Source organism: Paroedura picta, chromosome 5 (assembly GCF_049243985.1).
Source record: "Paroedura picta isolate Pp20150507F chromosome 5, Ppicta_v3.0, whole genome shotgun sequence".
In the NCBI taxonomy this organism is placed as follows: Eukaryota; Metazoa; Chordata; class Lepidosauria; order Squamata; family Gekkonidae; genus Paroedura; species Paroedura picta.
In genome coordinates, this window is record NC_135373.1 from 127598025 (window position 1) to 127624340 (window position 26316).

The 26316-nt window shown below is 53.3% G+C and overlaps 1 protein-coding gene across 5 annotated transcripts; it reads left to right on the plus strand.

The window, feature by feature from the left end:
• Positions 1 to 306: 306 nt before the first annotated feature.
• LOC143838722 (C-type lectin lectoxin-Thr1-like) lies at positions 307 to 25947 on the plus strand. Of its 5 annotated transcripts, none has more exons than XM_077340510.1 (6): positions 307 to 447; positions 14476 to 14554; positions 16152 to 16240; positions 23348 to 23482; positions 23570 to 23684; positions 24856 to 25947. In XM_077340510.1, the coding sequence occupies exons 2-6, from the start codon at positions 14497 to 14499 to the stop codon at positions 24924 to 24926; spliced, it is 468 nt and encodes a 155-aa protein (XP_077196625.1). In that variant the 5' UTR covers positions 307 to 447; positions 14476 to 14496; the 3' UTR covers positions 24927 to 25947. The 5 variants fall into 5 exon arrangements, with proteins under 5 accessions (XP_077196625.1, XP_077196623.1, XP_077196622.1 ...); XM_077340508.1 differs by lacking the exon at positions 307 to 447 and adding an exon at positions 13216 to 13365; XM_077340507.1 differs by lacking the exon at positions 307 to 447 and adding an exon at positions 13262 to 13556.
• The last annotated feature ends 369 nt before the right edge of the window (positions 25948 to 26316 follow it).

Here is a 26316-nt window from a genome sequence, read left to right on the forward strand (position 1 = left end):
GCTTCAAAGGAAAGAACATTCACAGCTCTCAGAGATAATGGCTACAAAAACATAGTTTCGATAACAAGCAAGCATGCATAATATATGGGCCTGGGGCTCCCAGGCACCAGGCTACAAAGGTCATTCTAACTGGCATGGAGAAACTCAGGTTAAATTATGGCTGGGTTTTCTTACAATCCTGACAGTAACTTTGTACACCACCTAAATGCTCATGACTATCTCCTCATCTTAGGTTTAATTGCTCAGAACTTTGACTTCACCAGGAAATTTCTCCATGTTTCAGAGACCAAGAACTTTTAGTTACATGGAACGTACAGAAACTCCCTCAGGCAATACAGTTCCTGATCAAGGAGTGACTTTCCTATTTAGCAGTTCAGCAATGCTGGAAAATGCCACCCTAAGAGAATCTGAGAATCAGAAAGCAAAAAGTCTCTCTACGCAGAACTGGTAAGGTACAAGTTGGAGCTGGGGGTGGGGGGTAGGTGAGTATGATTTTGGTCACCTCTCCAAAAAAAAAAAATAGGATACTGTCAAGGTGGAAGGAATGGAACAACTTTAAAGCTGATGATAACAAAACTGAACTTGCTAGATGTTTTTAAGCAGCAGGTAAACCTAGAAGGAGACACAGTTTAAAAATTGTATTGAAATGTATCGTATTGCACACAAATGTATTATATTGCAGAAACAGAATGAGAACAAGTTTGGAACATGAAGGTGGGGGGGAAAAAGATTTTGGGCTCAAAAAATCCTTATTTTCAATTGGAAGCTGTGCCAAATACATAGAAAAGAAGAAATGTGCAATAAGGAATGGACAGTAAAACATATTAGTTATGAAATTAGAAATTTAAATTTGAAATTTAAAATGCCTGAAGCAAGAAACATTATATTTTGTAGAGAAGATTTTGAAGATTTTAATGAAAGGGTGCTGGGGAGAAAAATTTCTTCCGATTTTATATTTGGTAGTGTATTGTGATGTTGATATCTATCTATCTATCTATCTATCTATCTATCTATCTATCTATCTATCTATCTATCTATCTATCTATCTATCTATCTATCTATCTATCTATCTATCTATCTATCTATCTATCTATCTATCTATCTATCTATCTATCTATCTATCTATCTATCTATCTACCGCCACTCCCTGACAGGTCTTGCGGTTCACATGATAAAACATTAAAATACAATAAAAACCCTGTAATTAGACTAAATAAACGGCTAAGGGGGTCTGAGGCGGGATGTGTCCGTGATGAGGAAGGGTCCGAATTGGACCCTTCCTCTGGACAGACAATCGCGCCTGCCGATTGGTCCCTCCAATTCCCAGCCCTAGCAACTGCGACCTGCGCACAGCGCAGCTTGCACTTGCTCCCTTTGCCGGTGGCCTGGTGGCGCCTCCGACGCGTCAGGCAGGGCGCAAGGGAGTCCCCAGCAGCCGCGCAGAGCATGGCTGCTGGGGGCTCCCTTGCGGCCGGCCTGACGCAGCTCGCCGTCTCAGACTGTCGACCGAGCGAGCCCGGGACCCCCCCGAGCCACAGCGCCATCCCGTGCCGCCTGCAAAAGGGAACCGCCGTGGCCTCCCTCCTTTCCTCCCTCGCTGCGCTCTTGGCCCACGTGCGGTGGTGGCGGCCTGGCTGGCTTGCAGGCTGTGTGCCGCTCCGCCTGGCCGCTTCGAGTGAAGGAAGCCGCTGGGAGCCGCCGCCGCTGCCGTGAAAGGACGCAGACAGGCGGGGAGACGAGCTGCATCGCAGCCCACAGGGAGGGCCGTCTGGCCGACCGTGGCGCGCCTCCGGGGACCCTCCGGCCTGGCTTCATTGAGCGATCCTCTTCGCTCGCAAAGCGCCTCCCGATCCGCTCCCCTCTGCGCTGCATAACAGCCGTCTGCCCGCCGCCATTACCTCCAAGCCTTGCAAGGCCGCAGGTCGCCGCTGCCACTAACAACACATCGCCCCCCCCCGGCCCAGGCAGCCAGCAGCGGCCGGCGGGGGATGCTTCGGGACTGCCGCCGGCACTGATGCGACCCACCACGGAGCGCCAGCCGCCCAGCTCCCATGATGCCAGCTGAGGCTGCTCCCGCCTGCCGCGCACGCGCAGGACGCCCCGCTGCCGCCCATCACTGTTCGCCCACCGGACCCGCCCACCAGCAGCAGCCGGTGGGGGACACTTCGGCCCACCCGGCGCTGCCGCCGGCGCACTCCACCACGCGGCCCAAGCTGCCCACCTCCAGCGCCGCTACATCCAGCCACTCACAGCCTGAGTGCCCAGCCAGCTTCCCAGCCGCAGCCCGTCCACTTCCTCCTGCCCTCCAGCTTGCCCGCCGCTCGCCCCCCAGGAAACCAGGTAGGCCGCAAGGTCCCACCCCTCCCGGACGTCCCCGGACTTCCAAAGCCCCGCCGCACACCCCTGACGTGCTCATCGCGTGCCCTCCTAGCGCCCGCTGCATTTTGCCTGCAGCGGGCTTATTTTCTAGTCAAACAATAAAACAAGACAGCAATGGACTCTATATTCAACCGCTATATTCAAACTAACCCATCTTGTTCAGCCATGATTTGCTATGGAGCCCCTCCTTCCCTCTTTCTTTGGGTCCCTTTTTCTAAAATAAAGAAACACTATTTAAAAGGGAAAAAAGAAATTGGGAGATGTTTTTTAAAATTTGTTGGCTCAGTCACTAGCCCAAGGGGAGGCTGAAAACTGTAAATCAGAAGGCAAAAGGACACTCAGGTTGGTGCTAAAAATGCTACTCGAGTTCTAGGATGGGTGTTGACCACAAGCAAGTTAGGGCTTTCAAAGTGTGCTCCAGTACTATGTGTGGGTGTGAACGTTGGACCATGAAGAAAGAGAATGGAGGCCTTTGAAATGTTAGGGCTACCGTAGACCACTGAAAAGATACCCATCTGGATTCTTGACCCAATCAAGTCTGAACCCACCCTGGAAGCTAGAATGACTCTGCTGATGCTCTCGAACTTTGGTCACATTATGAGAAGATGAGAGTCACCAGCACAAACAATCGTGTGAGGAAAAGAGGAAGAAGGATCGGCCCAGTTGAGGAAGCCATGGCCCTCCCTTGCAAGACTTGGGCAAGGCTGCTAAGGACAGGACGTGTGGGGTTTTTTTGAAGCATAGAGTTGCCATAAGTCACAACCACGCATGAGAAAGATCACAGGTAGCAAAGGAACGGCAGTTGCTCTCCAGGGTCTCAGGCAGGGGACTTTCCCACCTCCACCTGCCTGGTCCTTCTAACTGGGGATGCCCCTGGGGACTGAACCTGGGGCCTTCTGCCTGCCCAGCAGAGGCTCTGCCACTGAGCCAGGGTCTCAGGCCAAGGTCTTTCCCATCCACTCCTGCCTGGTCCTTCTAACTGGAGATCACTGAGCCAGGGTCTCAGGCCAAGGTCTTTCCCATCCCCTCCTGCCTGGTCCTTTTAACTGGGGATGCCGGGGACTGAACCTGGGGCCTTCTGCCTGCCAAGCAGAGGCTCTGCCACTGAGCCAGGGTCTCAGGCCAAGGCCTTAACCATCCCCTCCTGCCTGGTCCTTTCCACTGGGGATGCCGGGGACTGAACCTGGGGCTTTCTGCCTGCCAAGCAGAGGCTCTGCCACTGAGCCAAGGTCTTTCCCACCTCTGCCTGCCTGGTCCTTTTAACTGGAGATGCCGGGGATTGAACCTGGGACCTTCTGCAGGCCAAGCAGAGGCTCTGCCACTGAGCCAGGGTCTCAGGTGAAGGTCTTTCCCATCCCCTCCTGCCTGATCCTTTCCACTGGGGATGCCGGGGATTGAACCTGGGGCCTTCTGCCTGCCAAGCAGAGGCTCTGCCACTGAGCCAGGGTCTCAGGCCAAGGTCTTTCCCATCCCTTCCTGCCTGGTCCTTTTAACTGGGGATGCCGGAGATTGAACCTGGGGTCTTCTGCAGGCCCAGCAGAGGCTCTGCCACTGAGCCAGGGTCTCAGGCCAAGGTCTCTCCCATCCCCTCCTGCCTGGCCCTTTTAACTGGAGATGCCGGGGATTAAACCTGGGGCCTTCTGCAGGCCAAGCAGAGGCTCTGCCACTGAGCCAGGGTCTCAGGCCAAGGTCTTTCCCATCCCCTCCTGCCTGGCCCTTTTAACTGGAGATGCCGGGGATTAAACCTGGGGCCTTCTGCAGGCCAAGCAGAGGCTCTGCCACTGAGCCAGGGTCTCAGGCCAAGGTCTTTCCCATCCCCTCCTGCCTGGTCCTTTTAACTGGGGATGCCGGGGACTGAACCTGGGGCCTTCTGCCTGCCAAGCAGAGGCTCTGCCACTGAGCCAGGGTCTCAGGCCAAGGCCTTTCCCATCCCCTCCTGCCTGGTCCTTTCCACTGGGGATGCCGGGGACTGAACCTGGGGCTTTCTGCCTGCCAAGCAGAGGCTCTGCCACTGAGCCAAGGTCTTTCCCACCTCTGCCTGCCTGGTCCTTTTAACTGGAGATGCCGGGGATTGAACCTGGGACCTTCTGCAGGCCAAGCAGAGGCTCTGCCACTGAGCCAGGGTCTCAGGTGAAGGTCTTTCCCATCCCCTCCTGCCTGGTCCTTTCCACTGGGGATGCCGGGGATTGAACCTGGGGCCTTCTGCCTGCCAAGCAGAGGCTCTGCCACTGAGCCAGGGTCTCAGGCCAAGGTCTTTCCCATCCCCTCCTGCCTGGTCCTTTTAACTGGGGATGCCGGAGATTGAACCTGGGGCCTTCTGCAGGCCCAGCAGAGGCTCTGCCACTGAGCCAGGTTCTCAGGTCAAGGTCTTTCCCATCCCCTCCTGCCTGGTCCTTTTAACTGGGGATGCCGGGGACTGAACCTGGGGCCTTCTGCATGCCAATCAGAGGCTCTGCCACTGAGCCAAGGTCTTTCCCACCTCCGCCTGCCTGGTCCTTTTAACTGGGGATGCCGGGGATTGAACCTGGGGCCTTCTGCAGGCTAAGCAGAGGCTCTGCCACTGAGCCAGGGTCTAAGGCCAAGGTCTTTCCCATCCCTCCCTGCCTGGTCCTTTTCACTGGGGATGCCGGGGACTGAACCTGGGGCCTTCTGCAGGCCAAGCAGAGGCTCTGCCACTGAGCCAAGGTCTTTCCCACCTCTGCCTGCCTGGTCCTTTTAACTGGGGATGCCGGGGACTGAACCTGGGGCCTTCTGCATGCCAAGCAGAGGCTCTGCCACTGAGTATTTCCCACCTCCGCCTGCCTGGTCCTTTTAACTGGGGATGCCGGGGACTGAACCTGGGGCCTTCTGCATGCCAAGCAGAGGCTCTGCCACTGAGCCAAGGTCTTTCCCACCTCCACCTGCCTGGTCCTTTTAACTGGGCATGCCGGGGACTGAACCTGGGACCTTCTGCATGCCAAGCGGGGGCTCTGCCACTGAGCCAGGGTCTCAGTCCAAGTTCTTTCCCATCCCTTCCTGCCTGGTCCTTTTAACTGGGGATGCCGGGGACTGAACCTGGGGCCTTCTGCATGCCAAGCAGAGGCTCTGCCACTGAGCCAAGGTCTTTCCCACCTCCGCCTGCCTGGTCCTTTTAACTGGGGATGCCGGGGACTGAACCTGGGGCCTTCTGCATGCCAAGCAGAGGCTCTGCCACTGAGCCAAGGTCTTTCCCACCTCCGCCTGCCTGGTCCTTTTAACTGGGGATGCCGGGGACTGAACCTGGGGCCTTCTGCAGGCCAAGCAGAGGCTCTGCCACTGAGCCAGGGTCTCAGGCCAAGGTCTTCCCCATTCCCTCCTGCCTGGTCCTTTTCACTGGGGATGCCGGGGACTGAACCTGGGGCCTTCTGCAAGCCAAGCAGAGGCTCTGCCACTGAGCCAGGGTCTCAGGCCAAGGTCTTCCCCATCCCCTCCTGCCTGGTCCTTTTCACTGGGGATGCCGGGGACTGAACCTGGGGCCTTCTGCAAGCCAAGCAGAGGCTCTGCCACTGAGCCAGGGTCTCAGGCCAAGGTCTTTCCCATCCCCTCCTGCCTGGTCCTTTTCACTGGGGATGCCGGGGACTGAACCTGGGGCCTTCTGCAAGCCAAGCAGAGGCTCTGCCACTGAGCCAGGGCCTCAGGCCAAGGTCTTCCCCATCCCCTCCTGCCTGGTCCTTCTAACTGGAGATGCTGCCGGGGATTGAACCTGGGACCTTCTGCCTGCCAAGCAGAGGCTCTGCCACTGAGCCAGGGTCTCAGGCCAAGGTCTTCCCCATCCCCTCCTGCCTGGTCCTTTTAACTGGAGATGCTGCTGGGGATTGAACCTGGGACCTTCTGCCTGCCAAGCAGAGGCTCTGCCACTGAGCCAGGGTCTCAGGCCAAGGTCTTTCCCATCCCCTCCTGCCTGCCAAGCAGAGGCTCTGCCACTGAGCCAGGGTCTCAGGCCAAGGTCTTCCCCATCCCCTCCTGCCTGGTCCTTTTCACTGGGGATGCCGGGGACTGAACCTGGGGCCTTCTGCAAGCCAAGCAGAGGCTCTGCCACTGAGCCAGGGTCTCAGGCCAAGGTCTTTCCCATCCCCTCCTGCCTGCCAAGCAGAGGCTCTGCCACTGAGCCAGGGCCTCAGGCCAAGGTCTTCCCCATCCCCTCCTGCCTGGTCCTTCTAACTGGAGATGCTGCCGGGGATTGAACCTGGGACCTTCTGCCTGCCAAGCAGAGGCTCTGCCACTGAGCCAGGGTCTCAGGCCAAGGTCTTCCCCATCCCCTCCTGCCTGGTCCTTTTAACTGGAGATGCTGCCGGGGATTGAACCTGGGACCTTCTGCCTGCCAAGCAGAGGCTCTGCCACTGAGCCAGGGTCTCAGGCCAAGGTTTTTCCCATCCCCTCCTGCCTGCCAAGCAGAGGCTCTGCCACTGAGCCAGGGTCTCAGGCCAAGGTCTTCCCCATCCCCTCCTGCCTGGTCCTTCTAACTGGAGATGCTGCCGGGGATTGAACCTGGGACCTTCTGCCTGCCAATCAGAGGCTCTGCCTCTGAGCCAGGGTCTCAGGCCAAGGTCTTTCCCATCCCCTCCTGCCTGCCAAGCAGAGGCTCTGCCACTGAGCCAGGGTCTCAGGCCAAGGTCTTTCCCATCCCCTCCTGCCTGGTCCTTTTAACTGGGGATGCCGGGGATTGAACCTGGGGCCTTCTGCAGGCCAAGCAGAGGCTCTGCCACTGAGCCAGGGTCTCAGGCCAAGGTCTTTCCCATCCCCTCCTGCCTGGTCCTTTTAACTGGAGATTCTGTCAGGGATTGAACCTGGGGCCTTCTGCAGGCCAAGCAGAGGCTCTGCCACTGAGCCAGGGTCTCAGGCCAAGGTCTTTCCCATCCCCTCCTGCCTGGTCCTTTTAACTGGAGATACTGTCAGGGATTGAACCTCGGGCCTTCTGCAGGCCAAGCACAGGCTCTGCCACTGAGCCAGGGTCTCAGGCCAAGGTGTTTCCCATCCCCTCCTGCCTGGTCCTTTTCACTGGAGATGCCGGGGATTGAACCTGGGGCCTTCTGCAGGCCAAGCAGAGGCTCTGCCACTGAGCCAGGGTCTCAGGCCAAGGTCTTTCCCATCCCCTCCTGCCTGGTCCTTTTCACTGGGGATGCCGGGGACTGAACCTGGGGCCTTCTGCAGGCCAAGCAGAGGCTCTGCCACTGAGCCAGGGTCTCAGGCCAAGGTCTTTCCCATCCCCTCCTGCCTGCCAAGCAGAGGCTCTGCCACTGAGCCAGGGTCTCAGGCCAAGGTCTTTCCCATCCCCTGCTGCCTGGTCCTTTTTACTGGAGATGCCGGGGATTAAACCTGGGGCCTTCTGCAGGCCAAGCATAGGCTCTGCCACTCAGCCAGGGTCTCAGGCCAAGGTCTTTCCCATCCCCTCCTGCCTGGTCCTTTTTACTGGAGATGCCGGGGATTAAACCTGGGGCCTTCTGCAGGCCAAGCAGAGGCTCTGCCACTGAGCCAGGGTCTCAGGCCAAGGTCTTTCCCATCCCCTCCTGCCTGGTCCTTTTTACTGGAGATGCCGGGGATTAAACCTGGGGCCTTCTGCAGGCCAAGCAGAGGCTCTGCCACTGAGTCAGGGTCTCAGGCCAAGGTCTTTCCCATCCCCTCCTGCCTGGTCCTTTTAACTGGAGATGCTGCCTGGGATTGAACCAGGGACCTTCTGCCTGCCAAGCAGAGGCTCTGCCACTGAGTCAGGGTCTCAGGCCAAGGTCTTTCCCATCCCCTCCTGCCTGGTCCTTCTAACTGGAGATGCTGCCAGGGATTGAACCTGGGACCTCCTGCCTGCCAAGCAGAGGCTCTGCCACTGAGCCAGGGTCTCAGTCCAAGGTCTTTCCCATCCCCTCCTGCCTGGCCCTTTTAACTGGGGATGCTGGGGATTGGACCTGGGACCTTCTGCCTGCCAAGCACAGGCTCTGCCACTGAGCCAGGGTCGCAGGTGAAGGTCTTTCCCATCCACCGTGTGCACCACTTGTCCGTAAGGGAACCGTGACTGTGTCATCTAGCAAGCTCATTCTTTTGCAGACTTCAGGACTGAGGGGCCAGATTTGAGAAAGTAACAATAGAAACGGCTCTCTACATCACGCCGGTATGATTATATTTGGGGTAGAGATGAGTTTAGTCTCTACACGGCCCCAAACTGTGAATTTAGCAATCCGCAGATGATGGTCACAGGTAGCTATCAGAATATGGATGGATGAGATCTCACTTGCCTAAGGGGAGTTTCTGATGTGGGAACACATCTACTGGCATGCCTCCTGAAAAGGATATAACTACAGATATGATGTCCGTGGTCCCGTCCCAAGGAGCACGCCAGTACAGGTAAAGACAGGAGCTGGAGGCAGTGGCAGGCAAGGTGGGTGGTGGAGGCAGTGGTGGTGCCACAGCAAGAGGAGCTCAGCTCTGGTCCTTGCCAGTCACCACCACACCCATTTCTCATGTAGCTGTGGAAGATGGTGGTGGAGGCAGTGGATGGTGAGGCCCAGCGCTAAGCCCTGCTCCCTGAGCCACTGCCCCCACTTCTGCCCACATTCCATGGCCAGTTCTGCCCTCAGGAGAGCAGGGACAGCCTCCAAACATGGTCAGTGGCGGCGCAGTGAGCAGGGCTCTGTGCCGGCCCTGCCGCCCACCACCTCAGCTATTATGTGGAGAGCCAGTTTGGTGTAGTGGTTAGGAGTGCGGACTTCTAATCTGGCACGCCAGGTTCGATTCTGCGCTCCCCCACATGCAACCAGCTGGGTGACCCTGGGCTCGCCACGGCACTGATAAAGCTGTTCTGACCGGGCAGTGATATCAGCGCTCTCTCAGCCTCACCCACCCCACAGGGTGTCTGTTGTGGGGAGATGAATGGGAAGGCGACTGTAAGCCGCTTTGAGCCTCCTTCAGGTAGGGAAAAGCGGCATATAAGAACCAACTCTTCTTCTTCAGTAATCTCAGGGCTCTCTCAGCCTCACCCACCTCACAGGGTGTCTGTTATGGGGAGAGGAAAGGGAAGGCGACTGGAAGCCACTTGGAGACTCTTTCGGGTAGGGAACAGCGGCATATAAGAACCAACTCTTCTTCTTCTTCTTCTTCATAATGGCTGAGAATCTCGTCATTGATTTTTCCCCCCTTCTCTCTTTCCCCTCCTTTTCCTTCTTGAAGTAAGATGGGCAAGAAACACTATAGTGGTTTTGATTTGATATCCCGATTAATGGAGACCCAGGATACAAGGGTGGAGCTCAGGGCATTATACCATCTGTGCAAGGCACGGCTACTAGCGCCCTACCTGCATTCGGACTGTTTGGCCACAGTGGTCCATGCGATGGTCACCTCTAGATTGGACTTCTCAAACTCGCTCTACGCTGGCCTGCCCTTGTTCTCGACCCAGAAACCCCAGCTGGTGCAACATGCAGCTTCCAGGGTCCTCACTGGTTCATCTTGGAGGACTCACATCCAACCTGTGCGGAGGCACAGGTTGCAAAACACAGAGGAAGTTTTCAGTGTCACCTTTTTGTTTCCTCTTTTAGAAATAATATTTATTTATTTTTAACATGTTTATACCGCTTCCTCCCCTATAGTGTCTTGGAGCAGTTGACCATTATATCTTTAACAAAAAGCATGCAATAAAATACATCCAAAGTTTAAAATTGCGCTGGCTGGCAATGTATTATAGAATTCATGAAACATATATATATAGGTATGAATAAGCAGATTCATAATAAACATGAATGTTTAAAACAAAACAAAAAATCCACTTGTTTGGGGTTTAGTGATGAGAGAGTCTTGTGGCTCACGTCAGGGAGGAAGAAAATGGCCTTTTGTTAAGGTGTCAATGGGCGTGGCAAAGTAGAATATGACAAGAAGCTTTGTGGGAATTGTCCCTGAATTCATTGATTCTGCCTTGTCCCGTGTGTCTCGTGGGCCATGTTCCTGCTGCCTTTCTTTGCCTCCCTCTTGATGCAGCTGTTGTTCTCTTCCCCCAGGGCACAATGACACCTACCTGGAGGGTCTCTTGCCTCCTCCTCCTCCTCTTGGTTAGTCTTTTCCTGCTGTGTGAATCTGGCAGGCGCAAAAGCAGCTGCAGGACAAACGACGGTAATGTACTTTCATCTCCTGGATAAGATTAATTAATTTACTTAATTAGGAATCTGGATAATTAATCCTTAATTAATTTAGCGGAATCTTCACATAGAAGGGCCGCCTCCTTCTAAGATTACCTTACCCTGGGGTCTTCAACCTTTTAAAGCCTGTGGGGATCTTTGGAATTCTGATATGAGGTGGTGGGCTCGAACACAAGATGACTGCCACAAGAGGCGGAGCCACCCAACAAATGTCTGTCACAGGAGGCGGGGCCAACCACAGACATAGGAAGCCATAGTGCAGGGGGAAAGAGGGCTAATATTTAAAAAGAGCAATGGGAAAGAGTGAGTGAGTGAGAGAGAATGAAACTAATACATTGTTTCTTTTAATCCGCACTGCCAATCAGAAACTCTTCTGGGCAGGAGTCCCACTTGACCCGCCCACTTTCTTGAAATGCTGAATGGACACCAGAAAAGGTAGTGCTGAGCATCATATACAATGCCTTGAGCCAATGCTTGGAGAACAGGTGAAGTGCCAGAAGTTTGGAGGCGGGCAAATGTTGTCCCCATCTTCAAGTAGGGGGAAAAGGTGGATCCGGATAACTACCGACCGTTCAGCTTGACGTCCATAGCTGGCAAAATTTTAGAACAACTCATCAAACAGTCAGTCCTTGAGCAGCTAGAGCAGATGGTTGTGATTTCTAAGAGTCGGCATGGCTTTCCCAAAAACAAGTTATGTCAGACTAACCTTATCTCCTTCTTTGAAAAAGTTACTACCTTGATGGATCAGGGGAATGCCATAGATATGGTTTATCCCAACTTCAGTAAAGCTTATGACAAGGTTCCATGTGAAGTTGCCACGAGCCAGCTTTGGCTGACAGAGGCAACTAAATAACTTAATTAATTAATGATTAATTAATTAATAATATTCTTGTTCAGTTGCGAAAATATGGTATGGATCCGATTAATGGATCCTATTACTGTTAAGTGGATCATATTACTGGTTGACAGATCACACCAAAAGGGTGCTTGTAAATGGTTTATCATTTTCTTGGAGAGGAATAACAAGTGGAGTGCCTCAGGAATCTATCTTGAGCCCTGTATTGTTCAACATTTTCATAATAGATTTGGATGAAGGAATAGAGAGTGTGCTTATTAAATCTGCAGATGATACTAAACTGGGAGGGGCAACAAACATAGCAGAAGGCAGAATTAGGATACAGGATGACCTTGACATGCTGGAAAACGGCTAAACCGGGTAGAGAATAAATTTCAATCGTGATAAATGTTACGTTTCATTTAGGTAGGAAAAGTCAAATGCATCACTATAGGGTGGGTGAGACTTGTCTTAGCAGTATGGAAAGGATTTGTGGGTCTTAGTAGACCATGCATTGAACATGTCAGCAGTGTGACTTGGTAGCTAAAAAGGCAAACTGGATTTTGCACTATATTAATAGACTTATAGTGTCCAGATCACACGAGGTGATGTTACCACTTTACTCTGCTCTGGTTAGACCTCACTTAGAGTACTGTGTTGAGTTTTGGGCACCACAACTGAAGAAAGAAGTGGAGAAACTAGAACGTGTCCAGAGGAGGGCAACAAAGATGGTGAGGGGTTTGGAGACCAAGTTGTATGAGGAAAGGTTTGGAGAGCATGGTCTGTTTAACCTGGAGAGGAGACGACTGAGAAGGGATCTGATAACAATCTTCAAGTATTTAAAAGGCTGCCATATGGAGGATGGAGCAGAATTGTTCTCTCTTGCTCCAGAGGTACAGACCAGAACGAAGGGGATGAAATTAATTCAAAAGAAATTCCATCTCAACCTCTGGAAGTAGTTCCTGATAGAGCGGTTTCTCAGTGGAACAGGCTTCCTCGGGAGGTGGTGGGTTCTCCTGTGGTCCTCCAGATGTTCATGGACTACAATTCCCATGAGCCCCTGCCAGCAAGTGGCAGGTTGACTACCCCTGCTCTACAAGACTGTGAAAGAACACAGAAAGGAACCTTTCATTGCATCTGGACACCCCAGGAGAATGCTTCTCCTCTTCTGATTCCAAATGTGCCACCTAGAATTGTTATTTTATTATTCTGCGCAAAAGGCCCTGCCAAGTATTGTGAGCTGGATGACTGCCAAGATCCTTGCCTTTGCAATCTCAGGCAAGTTACGTGGGGCCTGATTGGTCGTGTGCCCAGGCCGGGCCACCAAAGCAAACTGGTGATCCAACCAATCGCATCCCATTCCACAAAGAGCCCATGACTGTGAGGGCTGCTGGATAATCATTGCTTAGAAATTTCATTTCCCCAGGACATTTCTCCATGTTCTAGAATCAAGATGTTACGATAGTGCTCAAAGGCACCAAGAATAACTGAAGCTCATTAAATTGGGAACAGAAAGAAATTTCCTTGTGACACAAAACTCCCATTCAGTGAACTTTACAGAATAGATGGCTGTGAATATCTTGGGTATTCAGACAGTAACAAGACCTGCCAGGGTGACATTCATAGAACCATAGAGTTGGAAGGGACCTCCAGGGCCATCTAGTCCAACCCCCTGCACAATGCAGGAATTTACAGCTACCTGTCCACCCACGGTGACCCCCATTTCATGCCCAAGTTATCCCCCCACACAAAAAAATCTCCAAAATCCAGCCTGACCAGAGGAAATTCACCTCCCATCCCACAGTAGCAATCAGCAATTCCCTGGGGATGCCAGGAAGGGCCACAAGAGACAAGCCCTGGCACATCCCTTCCTGCCCACCCACTCACCATCTGCCTAAGATAAAATCAGCCTTTCTGTCAGATGACTATCCAGCCTCTGCTTAAAAACTTCCAGAGAAGGAGAACCCACCACCTCCCAAGGAAGCCTGTTCCACTCAGATACCGCTCCTTGGTTATAAGGTCCTCCTTCCATTTATTAACTCATTGGTAATACAAATGATGAGATTTTAAGGAGCGCTATTCTGAGTTTTGTCAAGTAGCAGGACTACATTGCTTAGACAGGTGAGATCCAGCTGAGAATCCTGAGTGATTCTGGACCCTGCCCTTCCAGGAAGACCTTGGTAAGGTAAGAATAGGAAGACCTTGGTAAGGTAAGAATAATTGGTGGGGGACCATCTAGGATGATAATGCGTTGAAAAGAGGGAATCCTATGCCCAGCTGCAGAAAAAGCTGAGTGGGCATAGACCAGGGGTCCCCAACATGTCTGCAGACACCTTACCTGGCACCTGCCCAAGTGCTTTTGAAAGTAGGTGGGGCCTTTGCACGGCAAGGCTTCTGATTGGCTATTGTAGATTTGATTGGCTGTGCAGATATTTAAAACCGTTGCTTTGGCAGCAGCAGCCACTACAGCACAAGGATCTTCAGTGTGTGACTGAAGGTAAGCGGCAGCAGCTCTTTTGTGCTTGGCCCCGCCTCCTAGAGCAGCCATTTTGTGGCTGAGCTTAGCATATTGTGGCAGATTTCCAAAGATGGCTGCAAGCTCAAGAAGATCGGAAACCCCAGTAGAGACTAGAGCTGCTTCCCTGTGGGATGAGATCCAGCGTCCTCCTAGCTGAGAGTTCTGTTTCAGCTGCCGGCAGGGAAATGAATCTCACAATTAGGAGGATATCAGATCCAGGGCCAATGGCACACCCAGCTGCCATTCCAGGACCGCCAGACCAGTAAGGCTGTAACATGTAACTGACTGGGAAGAAACAGGCTGCTCCTGTGTCTAATCAGCATATCTAATTCTCAACACGGTCCCGTCTGTGGATGCATAAATCTAGAGTGGGGCCATGAACAGACTGGAGAGCAGGGGGGGGGGGAAAGAACTAGAATAAAAGGTGCATGGGGGAGAAAACCCCCCTCCCAAAAAACAACAACAACAACAAAAACATTAGAAACTGTTCTTTCCAGGAAGGGGAAGAGGAAATAGTTTGGGAGGGAGAAATCTGGGGATCCTGCATGTTCCTGGCTGCTCTTCTCTCCTCTGGTTCAGTCACATTCTCCTCACGTGTGTTCTCTTCCCAGGGGAAACCAAAAACGGGACTAATGGTGCCCTTCAGCCTCACCTTTCATGGCTTCCTTGTTGTCTGCCTGTTCCTGAAAGGTGAGTGCAGAGGTGACCTTCAGGTTGGGAGGGAGTGGCTCTCTGAAGGCCAGCTCCCCAGGGCGATGGATAGGGGAAGGCTGCGGCTTTCATTCCTGGCGTGAAGAGTTTTCTAGAGACATCCTACTAGTGAAAATCAGGTGCTGAGATACCTAGGCTCAGGTAAGCAGGATCAGCCCTTCTTAATATTTGGAAGGGGGCCCAGCAAGGAATCCAGGGTCACTCTGCAGGGTCAGGAAACCCCCTCTGGATGCCTCTTGGCCAGAAAACCCTACCAGGAGGTGGGGAGAGGAAGAGGAGTCACCTGAATTCAGCTGTGACCTGATGGTAAGACCAAGAAGTCCAGCCTCAGCTCTCTGAAGCAGGGCCTTAGGACATGACTGCAGCAGCAAGATGGGTTCGTAAAGGAGCAGGTGGTCCTTCAGGTGGTCCCGAGCCACAAGGGCTTTCAAGGACAGCACCAGCATCTTGGATTGTGGTTGGGAATGCAGTGTAGAACCAGTGTAGACGGGCCCAGACGGAAGGAACAGGGCCTTGACAAGCCCGTTTAGTCAACACCTGGCTGCAGAATTCGGCATAAATTGAAGCCTGTGAACACTTCTCAGGTGTAGCCCCACATAGAGAACGTTGCAGTGATCTAGATGCCCCCAGCGGCTTGCTCTTTTCTGTGCAGGAAAAGGTTGCGGCTGGCTAACCAGTCAAAGCTGGTAAAACACAACAAACGGTTGAAAGCTTCCGTTCCCAGAGTCACCTGGGTGTTGGAAATAGGCACACTCCTGGGGACGCAGCAAGATGAAAATCTCTCTGTGCCAAAATGGGTGTTGCCCATCTTACCACTGAAGATGCCAGCCACGGTTACTGGTGAAAGTTCAGGGCCTAAAATTGCCAGATCACAGCCACATGGCCTGGAACCCCCCCGGCCTGTGCCCAAGAGCCCAAGACCCAGGGGAGCATCCACCTTCTTGGGACGCCAGTTCCCTCTGACCTGGCCGGGAGGTTCAGCCGGGGGATTCTAAGCAGAAGGCTAAGAACAGATCCAAGGCAGTCCTGCTTCAGCCAAAGCGTCATTCATGTGTGGAATTCCCTGCTGCAGGAAGGGGCCGTGGCTGCAGGTTGCCAAATCCCAGCTAGGAAACTCATGAGAGATTTGGGGATACAGCCTGAGGGGAACAGGGACCTCAGTGGGGTTCAAAGCCAGAGAGTCCACCCTGCAAAGCATCTCTTTTCTCCAGGGGAACTGAGCTTGGTAATCTGGAGAGGAGCTGTAATTCCAGGGGAGCCTCAGGCCCCACCTGGAGGCTGGCATCCTTAGGTGGCTACAAGCAAAGTCAGCTTCAAGAGAGGACTTAATAAATGTATGGAGGAGATGTCCATTAGTGGCTAATAGCCACAAATTATAGATGGAACATTCTCTCTGAGACAGGGATGCTCTGTCTTGGTGCTTGGGGGGCCACAGTAGGAGGGTTTCTGCAATTGTGGCCCCTCTGGAGGACATCCTGAGGGCCCCTGGGTTTTGCCCACTGTTCTTATGACCGAAGGGCTGTCTCCCTCTAACCTGGCCTCTAACAGGGATCGTCTTTTCCCCAACTCCATGCAGAAGCCAAATCTTGCCAGACGGACTGGACGTTCTACAAAGGTCACTGCTATGGCCTCTTCAACAACAAGCTGATGTGGGCAGATGCAGAGGTGAGAAGTATGTCTCAGGACAAAACCGAGGGAAGGGCGAGATCCATGGTGGTGGGGTTGGGAAGGGAGCTCTCCATTTGCTGTGGTGCGGACCAGCTTGCCAACGAGCTCGGCCTGCAAGTTGCTCATTGTAGCTCATGCTGGCAACCCGAAACTCACAACGGGCCAAGAGCTCCCTGCTGTTTCCCCACCCTCATGTTTACCCAGCCTCATGGGTTTGCCAGCATTGAGTTGGGGAATTCCTGGAGTGTTGGAAGAGGAAGAGGAATAGTTGGTTCTTAGATGCCGCTTTTCTCTACCCGAAGGAGTCTCAAAGTGACTTACATTCACCTGTCAGGATTGCTAGAAAACCCTGTCATAAATTAGCCTGAGTTTCTCCATGACAGTTAGATTGCTTGGTGCCTGGGAGCTCCAGGTCCTATATCATGCATGCTCGTTAAAAGTGAAACTATGTGTTTGTAGCCATTATCTCTGAATGTAGCCATTATCTCTGAATGTACTTTTCCGTGAGGCCTCTCGGCTAGGTCTGGTTCTGCTAACCATAACATCTTATCTAAGCCTGAAAGCCAAGGACGTGTGAAAGTAACACTGTTTTTAATTGCATTTGTCTCCTCTTTCTGCCTCCCCTCCCTTGGGAACTTTCAAGTTTTGGGCGGGAGAATTGTATTGATAAGGTGAAGCAAATCTGTCCTCAGGCAGATTTGACTTCTCTAGTCTAGGTGTATGAAGAACTTCTCAATAAAACTTTCTATTTCAAAGAAGTTGGTTGTGAGTCCTTGCAATGTCTGACATTAAGTCAAATCTCGCAACACCTTTCGCCTGCCAATATGCAGGACGAAAGTAATATCTATACTGAGCAGGAAGAGGGTCTGGATTGGGACTACTCTCAGGGCGAAGAGGCTGGAGCGGGCTCGTTTAGCTCTGGAATGGCCAAAGTCCTGGGGGAAGCAACTCCGGGCCACTCCGAGTTCCGGGAAAAGCACATCACGGAACGCAGGCGCTTGTCAAAGTATGACCGCCTGACAGGTGATGAGCTGTGGCCTGAGCAACTGCCTGCGGGGGTTTCAAGCCGAGGATTGGCGACCACCCTCGAGGTGCAGGAGTTGCAGCAGAGAATCGGCAGGGTGACCAACTGGCTGCAGACGGTGTCGGGAGAGTTGGCTCCGGAGTCGCAGCGTGAGGCAAGGCGCCTGCTGCGGGAATTGCAAGCGGACTTCCGCGAACCAGGCGGCCAGCGTTTGGGCGACCTTCCAACCCTAAGGGAGCGCGAGGTGGTGGCGATGGACGCCGAGGCCGAAGCCGCAGCCCTGGCGGCGGCGAGGGCAGCAGCACAGTCAGGGGGCGAAGAAGAAGAAGACGACCTCGGGGCGGCTGCGGCCAGGAGAAGAGCAGAACCCCTGGTGCTGGATTGGGCTGTGGTCCAGGTACCGGCGGATGGAGCCAGAGCCATTGGAATGCAAGTGGCAGCAGCAGCAGCGGCGGCTGATGGCGCAGCGGCGGCGGCAGCGGTGGGAGCAGCGGCGGCGGCTGGTGCGGTGGCAGGAGTCAGTCGCGGAGTGCGCCCACGACCCCGTGGAGCGCAGGCTCCAATGGATTGGGGTCCGGGTCACCTGCCTCCCCATCTGCGGGGGGTTGAAATGCGGAGCACCTACAAGTTTAAGGCCCGTTTCTCGGGTGACTCGTCAGCTTTACCTTCTTTCCTGGTCCACCTCCAAGCTTATATGATGGACATGGGTTTCACCTTCCATGATGATGCCGAGCGCATTCGCTTTGTGGGAGAGTGCCTTGAGGGAGAGGCGGCGAAGTGGTTCATGGATCTCTACCGTTACAACCCGAGAGCAGTTCGCAACTACAATCACTTCCTGAGAACCATGCGCCTGATGTACATGGAGCCCTTTGAGAAAGAGACGGCGGAGAAGAAACTTAAGGCCCTTAAACAAGGGACAATGACTGTGGCCGAGTATGCCCGAGAATTCAAGAAATTATCATCGGCCGTTCCGGATTGGACGGAACCCCAGAGAGTGCATGCTTTCGTGGGGGGCCTCTCTGGAAACCTGTCCAGCAAGTGCCTCCTCCTAGACGACCTGTTGACCGTGCTGGGTTGGGTACAGCTGGCGGGAGAGATGGAAAACCGTCTGGAACGGGCCGCTGAGTACAAAGGAATCGCGGAGAAAATGGGGGGGAAGACCTCCACCCCGAAGATACCCAAGCCCAAAGCTAAACTGGATCCCGGCGAGCGCACGCGGCGCATGGAGAAAGGATTATGTTTGGGCTGCGGCCAGGCTGGCCATTTCCTTGCCCAGTGCCCGGCTAAAACTGGGGCGGGAAGTTCAGCGAGCACCAAACCGATGGGAGGAGCACCAGCCAAAGCCACGACAACCAAGAAAATGGCCCCAAAGAAGACCGCCAAGTCCCTACTTGCCCTGGCTGGGGCAGCGACTGTGGTGGAGGAATCTAGCGGCAGTAGCCAAGAGGAGGAACCGCAGTCTGGAGAGCAGTTGGGAAACGATGACGACCTGCTGTAAAGGCACCCCGCCAGCAAGTCTCTGGCAGGGGCAAACGCGCGGTGAGTGACTCTCCCCTGGTTCTCTTGCCCGCCACTCTCACAGAACCCATCTCCGGGAAAAAAGTGGGTGTACGTTGCATAGTGGACTCAGGCTGTACCAAAACCCTGGTAAGCCCAGTACTGGCCGAGACTTTGGGGGTGGGGAAGGTGCCTCTAAGGGAGCCCCTGCCCATTACTCAGTTGGATGGGAAATGTGCCCCAGGGGGGGAGGCCACAGTGAAAACGCTCCCGATGGACTTGGACATTGATAAACATTGGGAGCAAATCCAACCCCTGGTGGCACCTCATTCTGCGTTCCCGTGTGTGTTGGGGCTGGACTGGTTGCGTGAACATGACCCCACGGTGAAGTGGAAGAAGGGGACAGTCCCTGGGTTGCAAGCAGCACCTACGGCCCCCACCCGCCCCGGGCTTCCAGACGATGGCCGCGGTAGCGGAGGCGGGGAGTCTAGCCCTCCCGCGGGAGTATCGTGTGTTTGAGGATGTGTTTGCTGAGGCTGAGTGCAATCAGTTGCCTCCCCATCGCAAAACTGACTGTGCAATTGAGCTGAAAAGGGGAGAGCCGCTTCCTAAGGCCAAATTGTACTCTATGAGTCCGAGAGAAATGAAGGAGCTCAGGGAGTTCCTGGACAAAAATTTAGCCAGGGGTTTCATTAGACTGGCCACTTCCCCCCTGGCTGCCCCAGTCCTCTTCGTAAAAAAGAAGGATGGGTCCCTTCGCCTCTGCACGGATTACCGGGGGCTGAATGCTGTTTCCACCTGCAATGCCTACCCCTTACCATTGATTAAGGATTTGTTGGGGCATCTTGGGAAGGGCCCGGATTTTTACAAAATTGGACTTGAGGGAAGCTTACTACAGGGTCCGCATAAAGAAGGGGCATGAGTACTTGACGGCATTCAACACCCCCTTGGGCCAATTTGAATACACTGACATGCCGTTCGGCCTCGCCGGCGCTCCGGGCATGTTCATGAACATGATAAATGAAATTATGCATGATTTGTTGTATCAGGGGGTGCTGGTCTACATAGATGATATTTTGGTGTATTCTGACAACCTGGACAAACACACGAAATTAGTCCGGGAGGTGCTTAGCCGGCTGCGGAAGCACCAACTGTTTGCCAAACTTTCGAAATGCGAGTTCCACCGGGAGGCGGTGGAGTTTCTTGGATTCCGGGTGTCCAAGGCTGGGATCGAAATGGACCCGGGCAAAGTGCGGGACTTGTTGGCCTGGGAACCACCCAGGACTAGGAGGCAACTTCAAAGTTTCTTAGGCTTCGTGAACTTTTATAGAACGTTTATCCCCAATTTTGCCAAGGTGGCATTGCCTCTAACTGACTTGTTAAAAACGAAAGAGGGCGGTAAAGCGGCGACTCGGCCGGGCGCCCCGCTCCAGTGGTCCCCCCTTTGCCAGGAGGATTTCGAGAGTTTGAAACTCCTTTTTACGTCTGAACCGGTGTTGGCACATGCTGACCCAACCAAACAATTCACGGTGCAAGTAGATTCGTCGGATGTGGCAATGGGGGCCGTGATCCTGCAAGAGGGGGAAGATGGGAAGCTGCACCCCCTAGCCTATCTGTCAAAAAAGTTTTCGGGGGCAGAGCGCAACTGGGCAATTTGGGAAAAAGAGACAGCTGCAGTGAAATTAGCTCTTGCTACATGGAGGCATTGGCTGGAAGGGTCCTCCGTCCCGTTTGTAGTTTGGACGGACCATAAAAATCTCCAAACGCTCAAGCAGCCTCGCTCCTTGTCAGCCAAGCAAATGCGGTGGGCGGAGTTTTTCTCCCGGTTCAACTTTTCTCTTAAGCATCTGCCAGGCAAAATGAATTTTTTGGCGGACGCCCTTTCTCGCTTGCCCCAGTACAACAGCAAACGAGACCCATTGGTGGACACGGTGTTCACACCCGCCCAGTTGGGGTTGGCTGCCGTGACGCGTAGTCAAACAAAAAAAGGAAGCCCGGTCCCCGGTGGGTGGGTTCAGAAGGAGGTCCTACAAGACTCTGAATTCGTTTCCCTTCGCCCCACCATAGTCGACAAAGGGGGCCTGTTTTTCAAAGGCGAGCGCCTCTACGTCCCAGCAGTGGCGCGCGGAGACGTTTTGAAATTGTGTCACGATGCAAAGACGGCAGGACATTTTGACTTTGTGAAAACTCTGCACCTGGTCAGAAGACACTACTGGTGGCCAATGTTGAGGGGGGATGTGGAGAAATATGTGCAAGGCTGCCCCACCTGCCTTGTTTCCAAACCCCCAGGAGGGAAGAAACGAGGGTTGCTGCCGCCCCTGCCCACCCCCTTCTGCCCCTGGTCCGATGTGACTATAGACTTTATCACAGACCTGCCTCCCAGCCAGGGTAAAACTGTGGTTTGGGTGGTAGTGGATGCATTTTCAAAGCAAGCTCACTTCATCCCCTGCGTGGGTCTGCCCTCGGCGGCCAAACTGGCTTCTATGTTTGTGGCTCACATAGTCCGACTACATGGTATTCCTAGGAGATTGCTCACGGATCGTGGCCCCCAGTTCGTTGCCAAGTTCTGGCGGGAGCTCTTGAAGTTGCTGGGGGTGGAACAAGCCCTGACCTCTGGCTACCACCCTGAGTCCAATGGGCAAACGGAACGGGTGAACCAAATTCTTGAACAATATCTACGTTGTTTCATTAACCACCAACAGAATGATTGGGTCGCCCTCCTGCCCCTTGCTGAGTTTGCTTACAACAACGGGGTGCATGCTTCCACCGGAGTATCTCCCTTTAAGGTGGTGCACGGAACTGACCTTATTGCTGCACCCACCTGGGATTTGGTTTCCACTGAAGCTCCTGATGTCACTAAATGGTCTAAGAATATTAGTGCAGCTTGGCCAGACATTGTCTCTAGCCTCGAGGAGGCAAAACAAGCGTATAAGTCCCAGGCAGACAAAAAACGTGCGCCTGCACCCGCCTGGAAATTGGGGGACCTCGCCTACCTCTCCACGAAAAACCTACGTTGTCAGCAACAGTCTAAAAAATTAGGTCCTAAGTTTGTGGGACCCTTTCCCATTGTAAAAGTGATCAATGATGTGACTGTTGAATTGGGTTTGCCAAAGACTTACAGGAATGTGCATCCGGTTTTTCATTCCAGCCTGCTGGGGCGAGCCCCCTTGCGGGATGTGTGGCACCCTCCGCTCTCAACGCCTGTGCCTGTCTTTATTGACAAGGACACCCACTACGAAGTCAACCAGATCTTGGACTCTCGTTTGCACAAGGGCCGGCTCCAGTACTTGGTGGATTGGAAGGATTTCCCTTCGGGGGAAAGGGAGTGGGTTGATGCGGGGAATGTGAAAGCCCCCCGCCTTCTCAGAGCATTCCATCGTGCCTTCCCATTGTGTCCACGGCCGGTGGATGCGGGGTAGTGGGGGAGTCTGTTTTGGTGCAGAGGGATGTCAGGATTGTTAGAAAACCCTGTCATAACTTAGCCTGAGTTTCTCCATGACAGTTAGATTGCTTGGTGCCTGGGAGCTCCAGGTCCTATATCATGCATGCTCGTTAAAAGTGAAACTATGTGTTTGTAGCCATTATCTCTGAATGTACTTTTCCGTGAGGCCTCTCGGCTAGGTCTGGTTCTGCTAACCATAACATCTTATCTAAGCCTGAAGACAGCCAAGGACATGTGAAAGTAACACTGTTTTTAATTGCATTTGTCTCCTCTTTCTGCCTCCCCTCCCTTGGGAACTTTCAAGTTTTGGGCGGGAGAATTGTATTGATAAGGTGAAGCAAATCTGTCCTCAGGCAGATTTGACTTCTCTAGTCTAGGTGTATGAAGAACTTCTCAATAAAACTTTCTATTTCAAAGAAGTTGGTTGTGAGTCCTTGCAACATCTGACATCACCTTCCAACAGACACCATGTGAGGGAGGTGCTGAGAGAGCCCTGATATGACTGAAGAAGAAGAGTTGGTGGAATGAAATTAGTTCAAAAGGAATTCCGTCTAAACCTCAAGAAGAAGTTCCTGACAGTTAGAGCGGTTTTTCAGTGGAACAGGCTTCCTTGGGAGGTGGTGGATTCTCCATCTTTGGAGATTTTTAAGCAGAGGCTGGAGAGCCATCTGACGGAGAGGCTGATTCTGGGAAGGTTCAAGGGGGTGGCAGGTGACAGTGGATGAGCGAGAGGGTTGTGAGTGTCCTGCACAGTGCAGGGGGTTGGACTAGATGACCCGGGAGGTCCCTTCCAACTCTATGATTCCATGAGGACAGGCTGGTCTGCATCATCCAGGCTAGGGCAAGAGAGGAACTGAGGTGGCTGGCCATTCTCTGCCTCTCCGTGGCCACCCTGGACGTCCTTGGTAGTCTCCCATCCAGTGACTCCTCCGCCCAGACCCTGCTTAACCTCGGAGATGTAACGGGAACACGCTAGGCTGGGCGCTGCAGGACAGGACCTGCCTGGCAGATTGACTCCAAAAGTGTGTCGCACACATTTCAGGCAGGGACTTGAGCCATGTCCTTCCCGCCGTCCCCTCATGAAGCATCCAGCTCTCCTGCCTGGGAAATAAAATAGGCATTTTTCTTGATCAACGTTTAGGTTGAATGCCATAAACTGGGGGGTCACCTGGCCTCCATCCACTTCCTGGAAGAAATGGGTCATCTTTCCCAGTACATTCGCAAATTCATCCAAGGATATGAGAACGTCTGGATCGGAATGTATTCGCCCCTTAAGGTGAGTTTAGAACCCAAGGCCTTTTCGTCCCAGCAGCCCCAGTCCCTGTCCCCAGTGCAGACCGACCGCCTCCCTCTCTCCTGGCAGGATCAACGGTGGCAGTGGGTGGACCACACCTCCATCCGCTACCTGCCCTGGGACGACGGAGAACCAAACAACTTCTTTTTTAATGAGTACTGTGTCGAGTTGCGATACAAGAAAGGTAAGAGCCATGGGAGCCACAAAAGGGGGGCACGTGGCAGTGCGAGAACCTGCGGGCACGCCGGGAATTTAATGAGCAGAAGGTTTAGAACCGATAAAAGGAAGTGCATCGTCATCCCTAGAGACGTTGACCTGTGGGATTCACCGCGGCAGGAAGTCGTGGCAGCTACCTGCGTAGACAGCTTCAAGAGGAGATTGGAGAGTCATGGGGCAGAGCTTCACCAGTGGCTGTAAGGCACAAGATATAGAGGAAATGCTGTGTCTTGGGCAGTGAAGGTCTATATACTTGGAGCTTGGCGAGCCACAGTGGGAGGGCTTCTGAAGTTCTGGCCCTGCTGGTGGAACTCCTGAGGGCACCTGGTTCTTGGTCACTGTGTTACACAGAGTGTTGGACTGGAGGGGACACTGGCCTGACCCAACATGGCTTCTCTGATCTTCTTATGTCTGGAGCAGGGATGCTCTGTCTTCTTGGTGCTTGGGGGTCCACAGTGGGAGGGCTCCTGGAGTTCTGGCCCTGCTGGTGGACTTCCTGAAGGCACCTGGTTTTTGGCCACTGTGTGACACAGAGAATTGGACTGAAGGGTCCAGTGGCCTGATCCATCATGGCTTCTCTTATGTTCTTATGTGACACAGAGTGTTGGACTGGAGGGGCCACTGGCCTGACCCAACAGGGCTTCTCTGATGCTCTTACGTTCTTACTGGGTGACTGAAGGAGAAGCCATCTTCTCATAGTTTTTGCCATCAAATCAAACCCATCCCCTTGAACTGGTATGGCCACACCCCTTGGCCATGCCATGCCTGTATCCTTCAGTCTCTCAGTAGGGCCTCATTAGGCATCACACAAGCCATGATTTGTGCCAGCTCCTTTTCCGTCTTCAGCCCTGTCAGCTGGAGGGCAGAGAGCAGTCAACTATACGTGCCTAGGGAGCCTTCTACCCTCCCGGTTGAGACCCTCTTAGACCCTGCTTGAAAGGATTCCTTTGCTGCAGGGCAAGTGGAGGGGGAGGGCGGCGATTTGGGTCTGCGCCCGAAGAAGCAAATTTTGGTGCGGAAACGGACAAAAAAGCCAGCCCTTTAAAAATGCAAATCCAAAAGACATCGCTAGTGCAGAAACAGTCAAAGTGTAAAACTGGAAGAAATGACCCGGCCTTGTGTTTTTAATTGCTTTGCAGATTACACCCGTTGGAATGATGAGAACTGTATGAGAAAGCAGCCTTATGTCTGCAAACAAGTGGCGATTTAAGAAGAGCCGGGAACAGGGATGCAGCACAGACAGGAATGGGCCGGACAGTTTGAGACGCCGCTGCTTCTCCTGGTCTCCCCCCCTGGTCTCTCCCCCTGGATTAGCCCCCCACCTTTGACAGCAGGGGCGTGAAACTCATTTCCCAGGGAGGGAATGTCTGGGAATGGGGAGGAGGGTGAAATGTTACTGCTGCCAAACCCAGGAGCTCTCCGGCATTTTCCCCTTGAAAACTGCCAATCAACACTTAATCTTTCAAAAACATATTAAGGGTGGGGAGAGATGTTTCCTCAGAAAGCCCTTTCTCTGGGGTTCCCAACTACCTGGTGGGGCCTGGAGATCACCTACTTTTAGAATCATCTCCAAGCTACAGAGAGCAGTTCCCCTGGAGGGCCGAGTCCATGACATCATATCCCTGATGAGGTCCCTCCCCTCCATACGCCCCACCCACCTCAGGCTCCGCCCCTAATATATCCAAGTATTTTTAGCAATCTGCCTTTATCCCAGAAGCAAATTCAGTGCACAGAGATCGTCTCCATTGCAATTGGAAAGGGATTTTAAAGTGTTGCCAGGTGTTGATCCTGATCCAGCCCCCTTTTCAATCCCCAAACAGGGTTGCAAAGTTCCATGTGGCATCTGGGGAGCACCTGGAATGACCACGGATCTCCACTTACCCTTGGAGGGTAGACTCGAGGGCATCATCCCCTACTGAAGTTGAGGACATATTTTGCTGAAATGCCCCCCCCCCTCAGTCTTTGTCCTCCCTAGACTCCACCCCCAATATCTCCAGGAAATTCTCACCCCGGAGTTGGCACCCCTAGTGCCTAAAGCACTGGTGGGGCGGGCATACACACCGTGCTCTGTGGGCACCCGGAAAAGCATTGGAAGGGGGGGGGGGCGATCTCTGTGCTATGAGCCCTTGTCCTAAAATGCAAAAGCCACTTAATGTGATCCACCTGCAAGTAACATTCATTTCCAGTGAGAAGGCAAAGGCATTTCAATAAACTGTCTCGCTTTCTAGGGCTCTCTGGACTCATGTCTGCCTGATTTTTCTCCAAGGATGCACCTTCATCCTTCCTAAGTGCTGCGCGTCTCAAGGTGCTGGTTGGAGAGCTCCAGAATTACCACTGCAGGTCTCCGCGTTACAGAGATCCCTGCAGAAAATGACTGTTCTGGAAGATGGATTGTATGGCATTTAGAGCCAACGCTGTGCAGTGGTTAGAGAGAGATGGACGGGTACGATTCCCTACTCCTCCTTCACATGCAGTCAGTCGGGTGACCTTGAGCTAGTCACAGTTCTCTTAGAGCTCTCTCAGCCTCACCCACCTCACAGGGTGTCTATTGTGGGGTGAGGAAGATGTTTGAAAGCTGCTTTTGAAAGCTCCTTCAGGTA